Source organism: Sorex fumeus, unplaced genomic scaffold, assembly GCF_029834395.1.
Source record: "Sorex fumeus unplaced genomic scaffold, SorFum_2.1 ptg000122l, whole genome shotgun sequence".
NCBI lineage: Eukaryota > Metazoa > Chordata > Mammalia > Eulipotyphla > Soricidae > Sorex > Sorex fumeus.
Window position 1 is genome coordinate 55,157,572 of NW_026606179.1, and position 14,666 is coordinate 55,172,237.

General features: G+C 53.3%; 1 protein-coding gene across 4 annotated transcripts in view; it reads left to right on the plus strand.

Moving 5' to 3' along the window:
* Positions 1 to 14,666, plus strand: part of ZNRF1 (zinc and ring finger 1) — a 91,915-nt gene that overhangs the window by 71,425 nt on the left and 5,824 nt on the right. For all 4 annotated transcript variants that reach the window (XM_056135938.1, XM_056135939.1, XM_056135937.1 and 1 more), the window contains exon 2: positions 11,397 to 11,492. In XM_056135938.1, the coding sequence (XP_055991913.1) occupies positions 11,397 to 11,492 (96 nt within the window). The remainder of the gene's footprint in view (positions 1 to 11,396; positions 11,493 to 14,666) is intronic.

The following is a 14,666-nucleotide window of genomic DNA, read 5'->3' on the forward strand; positions in this document are numbered from 1 at the left end:
TAGAAACAGGTGAAGCTCAGGGAGGTTAGAGCTCAGGCCTTTGACCACATAACCCGGGGCTTGAACTCTGGAATTCTTAGTCCAGATTCACCGTGCTCTATTCTGTTTGGCAGCTTGATAATTCTCTTGTGTTTTGCAGATGTCAATCAGTTCTTTTTGTCACTATTTAGGCTCTTGGTGCCAGTAATTTTCTGGGAAGGTGATGTGTAGACTTGAAATGAGGAAATGTCAAACTCTGTAAGAATAGTTGTCAGGGCAGGAGTCAAAGTGGAGGGGAAACTCCCAGTTGCTGTGGCCGGCCTTCCCCTTCCAAGTATGTGTGTTTGGACTTCCACACGCACACTTGATGGTACAGCGCAGCCCACCTCTTCTGCTTGCCATCCAGCCAGATTGTGCGATTTGGAGCTCCCTCTCTTTCCTGACCTTGGAGCTGCTACCAGGAATGAAGGCTTGTGGAACCCTGCCCGGTGTGCCATCGCCTTGCGCTGCTTTTCCCTCCTTGCTCTGCCCGCTCATTCATTCTTGTCCTCCAAACTCAATCTAAACCAGAGGTGAAGAACACCAGCAAGCAGCTTTAGGGAGCTTAGAGTTAGTGAGCCTTCTCGCTCATGGTTGGTGTCCTGAAATCTTTTTTAAATCATTGCTCAGTCAGTCCCCCATAGCTCTTAGAGTCTCTCCCTCTCCCTCTCTCTCTCTCTCTCTCTCTCTCTCACACACACACACACACACACACACACACGGACGCGCTCCCGCACAGACAATTGCTCACTCTGCGGCTGTCGGGTTTTCTAACAACCCATTCGTTTCTCTGGCCTCTTCTCTGTAGATTCCATTTCAGCACGCAGTTGTAGCCTACAGGGCCATGTCCTCTGCGTCCCTGCCTCCATCTGCTTCTGTGTGGGAGGTACAGCTGTGCCGAGGATGCCCCGCGGAGAAGGAACCAGGCCTCGCTCTGGGCAAGAAGCCAGCCAGCCGCTCGTTCTCCCCAGTCGCCGGGCTCAGCCTGCAGTGTTGCTGCATGCCGGGGCCCTCGCCAGCGCGGACGGTTTGCATGAATGCAGCAGCACGTGCTCCGCATCCTGAGCAGCCTCCTGGCCTCTGGGGACGTGAGGGTCTGGGTTGTCGGTGGCAGTAGATGCCAGTGCCACCGTGCCAGGCAAATGGTGTTTTTCAGTCTGAGCAGTCTCCTAGACCTGAGTGTCGTGTGCATTTGCCTGATGAGTCAGAAGCGAGCGGAACACGATCTAGTAATGTGTCCAAACGTTCTTGTTAATGGGAAGTCCTTCTGCTCTGAGGACAGTGCCTCCAAGGAACCCAGAAATAAACTCTTGGCCCTGTCTAGATTGGTGTGAAAATGTTCCTCCCTTTTCCCCTCTCTTTCCTCCTTAACTATGTCAGTGAAGACAGGCTCAGGAAAGAGTGTCCGTGGAAAACCGGGCAGCAGTAACAGCACCGTGTCCAGTCCCGCACTCTAGCAGGCCACAGGGGGCACCTGCTCTCAGGCCCCGCAGGAATGGGGGGGCTTCTGTGGCCGTCCCCAAACCTCGGGTCCTGAGAACTGCCTAGTGGGCCCGGGTTCTCTTGCTCCCTGTCTTCTCTAAAGGGAGGTGTCCTTGGCCCCACCCAGCCTCGCATGCGTGCGAAGGCCGGGAACCTGCCATTCCGGAGAGTGCCCGGGCTTTGCCCAGAAAGGAAGGCTTCGCTCGACCCCAGCCCTGCAGCGGCTGGAACATGGTGTGTGGAGTGTTGGGGATCAAGGTGACGGGCAGACAGCCAGAGAAATAGAAAGGCCAGGCACACTTGTCTGTCCCAGTGCCTCGCATGTAAAAATTTAAAACGCAGACTCGGGCCTGGAGTGATAGCACAATGAGTAGTTCGCATGCAGCCGACCCGGGCTCAATTCCCAGCATCCCTTTTAGTCCCCTGAGCACTGCCAGAAGTAATTCCTGACTGCATGAGCTAGGAGTAAACCCCTGTGCATCGCCAGGTGTGACCCAAAAAGCAAAAAAAAATTTAATTTAAAAAATTAAAATAAAACGCAGCCTCTGCGAGGAGTTCTGGCGTGACCCTTTGCAGACAGCACAATCCTCCTCCTTCACCAGATGGCCCGTCCTTAAACAAGGCGTCTCCCCAACAGAAGCCCACTGTTCATCTGGAGCTTACGCTCCACTTTCGGAGGGAATCACGCTCGGAGGCCCTCAGCGTGCCCCGGCGTCGCTGTCCGTGGGCAGTCAGGCATGTGGGCGCGCCCCCGCCCGCAGAAGCGTCCCTCTTTATCGTGTCTGTGCCTGCTCCATTCCTCACACCGTCACTTCCCCGCTTTCCCTCCTCTACACTGTCCTTCCTGCTGGAGAAGCAGATCAGCGGGTCGCAGGGAACAGTACCCACCCACACCACGGCCCCGGCTCTTGGCAGATGCTGTGGTGCGCTGGGGCCCCGCCTGCCTGCCTGCCTGCCCGGGCGACGCTGTGTGTCCTTGCTGTGCCGCAGGTGGGCACGAGGCCTCTGGGCACATCCAGGTGTGCGCTCACAGTTCTCCCCCGAGTTCCCACTGCAGGTGTCTGCCCTGAGTTTGCTGTCATTTGTGGCAAATGGACAGGAATAAGGGCAGAAGGATTCCACTTCTCTGCAACTTTTGAAATAGCCGAAGTGGATTTTCTGGGCCGACATCTCTTCACCAGCAACTTCTTGGTGCTAGTTTTTGTTGTTGTTAGATTGAAGTAGGACAGTGTGTTGATCTCTACCGGATTAACTGTCTGCAAATTCAAGATACAGCCAGCTGCAGGAGAGCAAATTTTCTGAGTTCTCATTTTTTTACCTTTAAGTTAGAGCCGATGCTGAATAGTCGAATAGTTCGTTTTACAGAGATTTTCTGGGAAGAATTTTAGTTTCTTGGTTTATTTGTGAATTGGGGAACATATACAAATCATTGCCTGACAGAGAGGTGATTCGTATGTGATTATTTTAAATGGGTACTAGAAAATAAAATATCCATGTTTAGCTTTTCATCTGTTTATTGATTTTAAGACACCTGTATTTCCCAGTTAATAATTCTAAAGTCAGGTTTTATTATTATATAAAGACATAATCAGCAGTTTTTCCTCTTGTGGATTCACATTGATAGCTCTTGAAAGTGTTGACTTACATGGCTGGAGAGATACCACAGTAGGTAGAGCACGTGCCTTGCAATTATCCAACCCAGGTTTGATTCCCGGCATCCCATATGGTCCCCCAAATACCACCAGGAGTAATCCCTGAGCAGAGAGCCAGGAGTAACCACCCCGAAGCATCAACAAGTGTGCAACCCCCCAAAAAAATTTCATGTTAACATCTTACAGTCTACCAAATACACTATTTTGGGTCAGTTCCTTTTTCGCTTCTTTGCCTGAAATCATGGGGATGTATTCTTTGGGTCAGCAGTTCACCAGCAAAACCTCTGTATGTTGCAGCAGTGCTGGAGACATCCAGACATAGGCCTTCCACAGTCTGCTTCTCTGCACAGTGCTCACACACCTTTCATTGGCTTCCACACAAGGCTCCAGGAAGCTGGGCACTTGCTCTTAGGTAATGCTAATTAGCATGTCCTTGCCCCCCCCCCCCCTTACTATCAGCTGGGAGATCCTATTCCATCAGACTCTGTGGAATTTCCTTCCCTACAAACTAGTTACTTAGAATCTAGAAACAGCAGAAATGTGTCAGGGATAGACTGCTGTCTTCGGTCTTTGGGAATGGAGAGTATGACTGAGAGAAAAACCTTCCTGGTAGGTGAAAATTTGGAATCCAAACACCCACCAGAGAAAATAGCGAAGCACAGAATTTCATCACTATAGAATACATAGACGCTGGAAATGACAAGTGTGTGAATGATTGCTGGTAGAAGTATTATATTTAAAGAGCAGAATATGGATATCCAGGCAGAGTAGATTCTGGAAAGGTGGTGGCTGGAATGTGTGTCTGATCTCTCAGACACCCAGTGCCAGCCATTTACTTTAGGCCAAGTGGGGGCAGGCAGGCAGGACTTAGGAGTTAAAAAAAACTGGACTTGGGCTGGAGCAATAATAGCACAGCGGGTAGGGCCTTGCACGCAGCCAACCCGGGTTCGATTCCCAGCATCCCATATGGTCCCCTGAGCACTGCGAGGAGTAATTCCTGAGTGCAGGGCCAGGAGTAACACCTGTGCATTGCCGGCTGTGACCCAAAAAGGAAAAAAAAACTGGGCTCCCCAGAAGATGTTGAGACACAGAAGGCACAGGCTAAAGATAAGAGACGGAGCAGGAGGACCCAACGTACTTGCTCCCCTAGTTACTGCACCTTCCCACCATGCTCCTCAGGTGAGGGACGAGCGGAGGCCATCACCTCACCTCAGCGGGTGCCCTGGGCACACTGGGAAGTGGGTGCGTCCTCCCTGTTACAGACCCACCTTTATCTTCAGAGGAAGCCAGCAAATGATCCAGCCACATAGACAGTTGATAGGAGGAAAGGTATCTCGACTTAGGGAAATAACTAAGGGATGTCCACGCAAATCCTGGTAAAATTATTTAACGCTAAGGATGAAAGGGGGAAAGAAAAACACTTTTAAAGCTTCCAGGCCAAAGAAATGTTAGTTACAACAGAACCGTGCTGGGATCGTGTATTTTTATTTGCAGCATCAAAAAGCTAGAATATGGCAGAATTTTATCTACAAACCACTGAGGGGTACTTAAAGGAGGGGTGGAGAATCCTATATGGTCCCCTGAGTGAGCACCAGGAGTGATTCTTGAGTACAGAGTCAGGAATATCTCCTGAGCATTGCCAGATGTGGCCCAGAAAACAAAAACCTTAGCGCTAATAAGCAGGTTCAGCCAAGTTAATGAGCTCTCAGAAAAGAAATGAAGAAAAGTAAGTTGGTGTTCGAGTACACACGTCCTGTGAATGAGGGCGGGCCTAGGTGCCACCCCTCATGCTCCTCCTTTCTGGCCTTCCGATAGTCTTCATCGCCTGCTGACCGCTGACCGCTGGACGTCAGCACAGGCACAGCTTTCTGCTTGATGCTTTTTCCATTCTGTGTATGAATTTTTCAGATATTTAGAAAAGTTGGGCTTAAGTTGATCTTATTTTTTTTTAATGCATTAATGAATTAATTCCGTTCCCTCTAAACGCCCCCCGCGTCTGTATCATTAGGTCTAGTTCCTCCTTGTTTGCAGTTTTATTTTTGGCTGAGGTCCGCTGAGCATTCTCAGAGCTCAAATCCACAGTCGCTGAGTTCTGACAAACACAGGCTTATGTGCTCCCCAAACATTCTCTCTCCCCAGAAGGCCCTCCCAGCTGGTTTTCAGAATCTCCCCCAAGTCTCATCCCTGAGAAACAGCCCCTGTTCTGACATTTCCTACCATACATTGGGTTTCCCTGCTCTCCAGCGTCACGTAATTGGAACCAGAGTCCTGTTTGCTCTCCTGTGTCCTTCCTCGGCCTGTCTCCAGCTTCCAGGAGAATTGTATCCTGTGGTCACCTTTCGTGGCTAAAGTTGTCTTGAACTTTGTTAATACAGATTTATTCTTCGTTCTGTTTTTTGTTTTGTCTTTGACTTGGGGACCACATCCATCAATGTTTGAGGGATCCAACCCAACACTCATGCATGCGAGGCTCTTTGAGCATCTGCTCCATGTTTCCATCTCCTGGAGGGTCAGTATTTTGATGAACCGCTTGGGTCATTTTTTAGGAGAAACTGCTGGACCTTTTCCCAAAGTGACTAGGTCCACACCCTCCAACAATAGATGAGAATTCCAGTTGCTTCACATCCTGACATTTGATATCCGTCCTAAGAATCTTGTTGCTTGGTATTTTAATTAAACAGTCTATATATTCTATTGATTGTGTATGTACAGAGACAGTCGCTTCTTTTTTGAATTTTGGGCTACACCCAGCAGTGCTCAGGGTTTACTCCTGACTCTGCACTCAGGGATTGAACTCAGGTCAGCCACATGTAAGGCAAATGCCCTCCCCACTGTACCATTTCATCTCTCTCTGCCCCCATCACTTTCTGGGTCGTACCAGCAGTGCCAGGGGACCATATGGAATGCCAGAGATAGAGCCCAGGTTGACCGCGTGCGAGGCAAATGCCCTACCACTATACCATGGCTCCGGCCTCTGCCCCATCACTTCTTATCAAGAATTTGCTCTCCAGTGGTCAGAACTGCTTCTCCCCTTTTGCTCTTTTCAGGTCTTTATCAGATAAGGCTGGTGCCTGTTCCCTTAGGGGACAGTGAGTGATTTGCTCAGTCTTCCAGGCCACATGTTACTCTCACCCAGAATCACTCGATCAGACCCCCAAAGACACTGTCAGCCAACATCAGATAATACTTGGTGGTAATCAGTTGACACATAAGTTGCCCGTCACAGCAGTTGTCGTTTACAGCTCTGATTTGTTCTGTTGACTTGAGTGTCAGATTTCTTTTTTGCTATCTGTTTATGAGACTATCCTCAGCTTCCAGGCCAGCACATGAATCCCAGACCCTGTTACACAGCTGCAGAGACCCTGTTCAGAAGATTCTCCAGGAAGTAGCAATGGCGAGCTGTTCAGTGTTACATTGGTTTCCGACTATTTCTAAGAGGAAGGGGTGGGGAGCGGGGGGAGGGTAGGGGGGAGAGCGAGCGCGCGCACTCCTGTGGCAGGGAAATGTTAGAGAAAGCTGTGGGACCCTTTGATCTTCCCCTTCCATTTGGAATAAATCCCGTTTAATAAGCCGCACTTAGTCACGTCTAGTTTGACAGACATTAGACATCATAAGGATGCAGGAGGGAGGCTGAAAACCTGGAGCTGAGCATTCAGGCAAAAGCTGGGGTGGCGCCTGGAGCCCCCAGGTGGCAGGACCCCACACCTGCCCACCCCTGGGCCCCGAGGCCTGCCTTGCCCTTATCCTGGCCGGGCTCTCTGCTTTTGATCGTCCTCCCTTTAGGTGATCCCAGAGACAGGCAGAACTGGGGCAGCCTAGTGAAAATAGCGCATCAGCCTGGGAGGGGGGGGCGGGGAGGGAACTGGGGCAACGTGCAGAGCACATGTCCTGCCCGAGAAATCAGGTCTTAAAGGAGAAGGGCGCAGTTGGGGAGGAGGACAGCCGCTTTCATCTCTCTCTCTCAGGGTCCAAGCTGCAGGGGTCTGGGGAGAGGGGTGCCCGGAGCTGGTGGTCCCTCTCCTGCCTCGGCAGCCCCATTAGCAAGATGGAAAGCCATGGGTGAGGTCCAAGGGAGGGACCTAGTTACCCATCCAGGAAGATGCTTGATGATGTGGTGGATCCACTCACAGTGGGCTTCCCTTGACGGCAAGAGGGGCCCTGGGACCCAGCAGGCAGGACCTGGCACTCCTGGCGGCTGCAGGCTTGTCTTTGGGCCCTCTGGCCTGTGGTCCAGCTCAGGAATCCCCACCCAGGCATCATCCTTGTGAAAGGCAGGGAGCAGCCTGGCACTGCCAGTTACGTTACCTGGAGCTGATCAAGGGGCCAGAGGAAGAGGGCTGGAGATCACTGCCAGGGGCTCTCTCCACTGTCCTGAGCCAGTGGAGGCCTCCGGCAGAGCCCCCTCGGCGCAGAAGCAGGGAGAGGTAGACGGGCCCCCCAGAACTGTCACTCCCTCGCGCCTCGCATTCAGAGATGGGCAGAAAAGGAGGAAGCTGGTGAGTCCGGGCAGATGGGTGCAGACACCAGCAAGAGAACCCACGGGCAGCCTGGCCGGAATTCTAAGGGCACTACCTCCGAGAGAATATTCAAACGCTCTGGGTGCCCTGACATCTGCTCTCCTGACTGCCAGAGTGTGGCCTGGAGACGCTTCCTACAGCTTCATCCTGCAGGAAAGGGGAGCGTCTCTCATCCATGCTTACTGGGTGCTAGGGAAGGGCGTCCACGGAATCTGCCAGAACCGTGGTGCCTGAATGACTTTGGTGATTGTTTTGCAGGGTGGGATTTCAGTTCCATTTAGACTTTTTCTCAAAAGGCTGTCACAATTCCCAAGCTATCTGAACCCTCAGATTTACATGCCATCCTGACTGGAGACTGGGAGTTGCTGAGGGGGTGCGTGGGGTGGTGCATCCGTCGTAGTCATTAGGTGGCCTCTGTGTTCCTCTGTTCCTCTTATCTGTCCATGTTTCCTCCATCCCTGTTACCTTTTGCCCTTTGTTTTTCACCTAAAGGAGAATCTGCAAACAGAACCCTGTCCTCCCGTGTTCTAGATTTTCCAGGGGGAGGAGAAAGGAACAGTTCCAGTTTGCAGGATAATTTGGGGCGCTGGGTACTACAGGGGGAGTTGCCTCCTGAGACTGGAGGTTTGAGGTTGGTTGATGCTTGGTGCGGCCCGCCCTTTGCCAGGGCCTTGAGGCTGAAATCCAGGTAATCTCGGCCTTGCGCTCACACTCCCCCCTCGCCTCCTCAAACTCAGCTGGAGATCAGGGCCACGCCCAGACACACACCCCCCCCAACACCACCTCTTTCTAGCTCCCTGGCTATTGTTCCCCACCTTCCAGGGTGGTTCCCTCAGCCCCCTAGACGGATTCTGGCTCCACTGCAGACAGGGTGAGTAGTGGATTGTACTTTTGACCCACTGGCAGTCGATGGGGGTTCCCTGAGTCCCCTCTCAGGCGCCCTTGATTCTCCAGGGCTGTTGGGAAAGGATAGGACGGGGAACAACCAGAGGGAAGGGGCGCATACGGCGGGCTGGCACCCTGTGTGCGGACCTGAGCCCCATCTCATGGGGTCATTGTGGCGGCTGCTTTGCCTTGCCCACTTGCCTGATCAAATCACTGGCCCTGCTCTGAGACTGGAGTCCATCCACTTGCCCACATCTCTGCCTGGCAGTGTGGGCTGACAGCTCCTGCCTCCAAGGAGCTGGGGTGCCCCAGCAGCCAGCGCCCATCTCAGCCTGCCTTGGGACTTCCCAAGAGTCTCTCCCCACCCCCACCCCAGCCGGTGTTGGAAAGGGGTGTGTTTCCCTGGCAGGACGCTGCCTGCTGCCTTGGCCTTAATGACTCAGCTAGATCAGGAAGAGGAAAGGCCAGTGGGAAAAAAATCACAACAAAAGAGCCTCCAGCCCCTCGGTTCTTAGGGAATCCCAAGGGCCTAAGGAACTCTGCGCCCAGAGGGGACAAGATCAAAATGCATCTTTCTCATGGCACACCGCGGCCTTGCGCCCAGGCCCAGCTCGCCTCTGATGGCAAGGACTTCCCGTTGGGAGCCTCTCACTTTTTTCTGGGACATAAATAGCCAGTGACTCTGTCTGGTAGACCTGCCCGTGGCCTCTTCCTCGCTGTAACTTGACCCTCTCTGGTACTCAAGAGTCACGCTGGCATACAGGGGACTGAGCCATACCGTCACAACAGTCACCATGAATCTCCCAGTTTATTGGAAAAGCCAGAGGAGACTGTAACATGTAAGGAATTTTGTTTGGGACAAAATTTGACATGTCCATGACTGCCACAGGCCTGCTGATCGGGCTGGTCAAGGGCACATCCACCCTGGCCTCTTCCCGACAGCACGGTTTGGTCTTTGGAGTCAGAAGAAACAGTGAAGGACTCTTTGAAGATGGAGCTGGTGGCCTGATGGCCATCATCCTGTCACTTCCAGGGCCTGGGAAGGAGGCAGATCCACGGGGGCAGAGGGACCAGAGCTGGGGGTTTCTGTCCTGTCCTGTCATTCAGAGCATCAACACCAACAGGGAGTGTGGTGAAGACTTGAAGCTGACCACTTGTGTCCTTCCTGGGACCATGGGAGCCATGCATTCCCTCGCAGCCTGGCCAGCTGTCCAGAGGGAGACAGCTGCCCCGGGCAGAGCAAGTGAGCGATCCCCGCCGACAGTGTTACCAGCATCCAGTGAGACGGTGTTCAGAACATCTGGACTAAAAATTCAGAGGAACCAGAAAGATAGTACAGCGACTTGAGTAATTGCCTTGCATGATGCCAATCTGGCTTCAATCCCCGGCATCCCCATGGGGTCCTCCAAGTACTGCCAAGAGTGATTCCCAAGCAAAGAGCCAGGACTAACCCCTGAGCATTGCCAGGTGTGGCCCTAAAATGAAAAGAGTGGGTGGAGGGTGGCTGAGGACTTGAGGCACAGAGCTGATAACCTGGGTTTGGCCATGGCACCGCATTTGGTCCCTGAGCACTGCCAGGTACTGCTGGGGTCCAGCCCCGGGTGAACAGGCTTGAAGCAGGGGCGCCGTGAGGATTAAGGAGAGAGAAGTAAGGGCTCAGGGGGTGCCAGCCCGTGCACTGAGAGCCTCGGCTTCCTATCCTGATTGCTTAGAACCAGTAAAATGAGCATTCTTGAGTTGGATTAGACTTTTACATGTCTGAGGGTGTGGTCTGATGTAAACATATAAATCTAGATATGAATATGGGTTTAGTCGAACATAAATATAAACAGACGGAAAGCGCTTCCTTCAGGGGAAATTCTAGGAGATCTGCCCAGGCTGGCTCTCCATCTCTCTGGATTCTGGTCCCCGACAAAGTGTGCCCCACTGCCCCCTGAGAGATTGTATAGCAGGTAGGGCGCTGGCTTTGCACGCCTAGTGTGATCCCCAAGCATCCTGCCAGGAGTAACCTCTGAGCATCACCAGGTGTGGCCCCAACACATTTTTTGAAAAGAAAGAAAGAAAGATTATACAGAACTGAAGATAGAGCTCAGTGGGCTGGGCACATGCTTTGTGTGGGGGATCCTGGGTTCCGTCCCCAACACCTCAAGAGTGATCCCGAGCATCATGCTGGGAGTAACCTTCTAGCATCGGCAGGTATGACCCAAAAGAGCAAAAAAGCAAACAGAATGATGAAAACTAGATCGAGGCATTCAGTTCTGGGGAAATGTCTCAGCTTTGATCTTTATACCAGGCAATTGTCTTGTGCCTCCCTGGGTGTGAGTGCAAAGCACTGGGGGGAATAAATGCAAGATCACAGTCTCCCCCTCCCCCCCCCCCCCCCCCCCCCAGCTCATGAAACAGCTGCGGCTCCAGGTGGCACATGGCCAAGGCATTTGCAAGCATTCTGGAGGGCCAAAGGGAGAGGCAGAGACCTGGGGTGAGGACGTGGGTGAGGAGACAGGCGCAGGGGCTCCATGCTCCCCTCGCTGCCCTCTGGGCTCCTCTGGGAAAGGGTCTTCAGCTAAAAAACACTAGCACGGGGAATAAGACGTTTGTCGGAGTTGTCACTGACTTATAATCAGCGAGGCCGGGGCAAGGGGGACCCCGGTGAGGGATGGTGAGGGATGGAGGGTTGGAGGCTGCGACGGAGCAATTGCGGAGTGTGTGACTCAGTGAGGAAGAAACCAGGGCTGGACTGTCCCTCTTCTCCATGGCTCCGACCACAGCCACTAATGTTCGCTCTCTTCTTCGGATGCTTGACTGAGAGGAAACATCTCACCCTGCTTTTCCTTTCTTTCAGGTTTCAAGTGCCCCATTTGCTCCAAGTCTGTGGCTTCTGATGAGATGGAAATGCACTTTATAATGTGTCTGAGCAAACCTCGCCTCTCCTACAACGGTACGGACTGGACGGGGGGGCTCTGGGTGAGGGTCCACCCAGGCGTCGAGGGCACCGCGGAAAGGCAGCCAGGTGGTCCTGTCTGTCCTCTCGCACCCCCCTCCTTCTGTGATGCTCTGGTGGGGATGGCCATGCAACCCCCAGGGTTCCCGGAGGGTCTGCCCCCTCCTTGGAGAAGGAGGCCTTTTGCGGGGAGCCTGCTGCGAGTACCGGAGCCCTGGCTCTCGGAGGTGGAGTCGGCGCTTCCGTAGATACCTGGGAATGGGGGGGACCCCCCAGGCTGCCTCAGCAGCAGGGGAAAAGGCCTGGGCCAGGGGACCCCAAAAACCTAAGCACCCTTAACATGGCCCCTCTGAACATGAAGGGTGTCAGCATCCGCCTGTGGGTACGGTGGGGGCATGCGGTATAGGATCAGCGTCCTCCGTACCCCTGACCAACTCCTGGAGCCGAGGCCGAGTTTCCTGGTCCCTGACGGGGGCATCAGTACTCAGTGCTTCAGACCGTGTCCTACTATATCATTTGCAGCCCAGAGCCAGGAACCCCCCATTTCAGAAGTGGCAGCTGCTGGTGAAGGGACACGCCCGGGTGTGGGTGTCGTCGGCCAGAGTGAGCGGGTTGCCCAGAACTTGCCCTGTGTCCCCTCGAGCTGTGCTCAGTCAGGTCTCAAACCGTGGCTGTCAGGAAGTGTGTCTCCAGGAGAAAGGCACGAGGCCTGGGGTGGGGGTGAGCCCAGCTGGGGTGAAGGTCACAGCGTTTCTCCATGTGTGGCCTGGGTGGAGGTGAGTCTGGAGCCCAGATGTGACAGTCTGGGTGGGTGCCTCCTGCAGGCCCGTCCTGGACTCACCTGTGCAACGCCCGCAGAAACCTCGTGCTGTGAGATTGTAAATCCTTAGGCCACACTGACGGTGCTCAGGGCCCACTTCTGGCAGGACCGGGGGACCGCAGGGGTTGGTGCTGGGTTCGGGTTGGCCGTGGAGGACAGGCATCCTACCTGCTCTTCTAGCTCGCTGGCCCTGAGATTTTATTTTTCCTAACGTTTGCTCTTAGAGGCCACGCCCAGCAGTGCCAGGGGCCCTTGCAGTATCTGCGATTGAACCGAGGCCTGTAGCACAGGCCTGCACCCCCTCGCCATCTCCCTGGGCCTGTTCTCATACTGTTTCATTTACTTGTTCAGCCAAAGCACTGGCTTCGGAGTCTCCAGGCCACACCCGGCCCAGCGCCTGTCCTAGTTCAGATGATGCACAAGTTTTAGCAGCCACAGTCCCAAGTCAGGACCCCCAAGTGTTTTCGTTTTGTAGGTGATACTGATTTATCATCCCAGGCCCTCCCACTCACTGTGGTCTCTAAGAATTAGAAAACGTGAGGAACCTCCCCACGCAAGAGAATCAGCCTGCTGGAAAACCTGGGTATGCAGGACCAGTGACTGAAAATGCCCGGCCTCAAGGGGACTGGGACACAGCTTCCCATCTCCCCTCCCTTCCGGGGTCCTGGCTGTCACACCCTTGAACTGCCTCCGTGTGCCATTTAAGCATTTTAACAGCCATGATCCAGAGACTCACAAATGAATCTGAATCGAACAGCTCACTGCAGAGATGTCTCAGGACCCCAGTTATTTAAATTTTTAGAATCACAGGGAGCGCTAGTGGCTGCTTTTGCAGCTGCGTGCTATCTCATATATTGTTGTTGTTGTTGTTGTTGTTGTTGTTTGTTGTTGTTGTTTGTTGGTGGTGGTGAATCACTGTGAGATAGACCCTTACAGATATCTCGTACTATTCATAACAAGCAATACAGAATAAATTAGCAGCTCCCTGTGGGGCAGGCTTGAGTGGTGGTGGGAAGGTGTCATTCATGGTGGTGGGATTGGTGTTGAAATATTGAATGTAATCAATTATTATGAACAACTTTATGAAAATGAAATTTTAAAACAAATGAACACATGAGGAGACATGAAGATTCTGTGTGGTGTTGTAGTCTTGAAGGAAGAAGATTCAGTAAAACCATTGAAACACACTCAGAACCTCTGGTCACTCCCATGGAATTCTTTCTCTCCCTCTCACACACACTTAGAACCTGTGGTCATTCATAGAGATTCTCTCTGCCTCTCTCAATCTCTCTCTCTCTCTCACACACACACACACCACATTCTTTCAAGTTACTGGCACCAATTGGGGAAATTTTTAGAAAATTTACAGTGGTTATATAAGATGAAATTTAGTCAACCACCAAAGGGGGAAAAAAGTAGAAATCTCCTAAATGAGGCAGATAGAAAGTAGTATTTTTCTTATTATGAGGGTTGGCCTGAGTTGTAGGTTGGAAGGCCTCCAGTAGCCACCTGCCAGATTAAAAAAAAAAAAAACCAATTTGGGCAAGGCAAGACGAGTTCAACTAGTTGCCCCAGTGCTGGAGAGAAACATGAAACCCACTTCACGTTAGCTCCGCTGCTGCCCCCGTGCTGGAGAGAAACATGGAGGCCACGTTCTGGCCTGCTCGGGGCTGCAGCTGGGAGGGCGGAAGTGCAGGCGGGGGAGGGGGGGTGTGGGGGGCAGCGCAGGTGTTCTGCATCCCCTCAGAGCCCACCCAGAGAAAGGAGAGAGCCAGAGGGGCCCGTTTTCACCGGTAACTGATCAGTTTGAGGGGGTCTCTGAGCACGTCGCCCCCCATTACACGTTTCCTTTTGGCTGATGGTGCTCAGCCAGCAGAGCAGGCCTGAGATGGGGGGCTTGATTTTGCTACGAGCAGAGCAGCCCCCAAAACCCCAGTGTGTTGGGATGGTGGGTCCCAGGCACTGAGGGCCTGCGGTACCCCAGCTCCACCAGCCAGATGACCTTGGCCCAGGGCCGGGTGACTGTCCACGCTCCTTCCAGCAAAACTTCTCCTCAGCTTTGCTGCTGCTGCAGAGACCCTTGCCACGGGGCGTAGGGTCCGACTGCCCCCTGCCCTCTTCTCCCGAAGGACCTCACCCCACTTGCAGGCGTCAGCTGAGGCTGCTTAGGTGAAGTCTCCTGCTCCAGACCCTGACCATGGGCTGGAAGCGCCTGTTCTCGGGGCTGGGAGCCGGCAGGCGCAGAGGGCAGGCGCTGTGGTACTTCTAGCCTCGGCCTGAGGCTTCAGCCAGTAGGAGGGCCGGAGGGGGAGAGCGGCCGCAGCCCCGGCAAGTAGGAAGCAGGCAGGAGC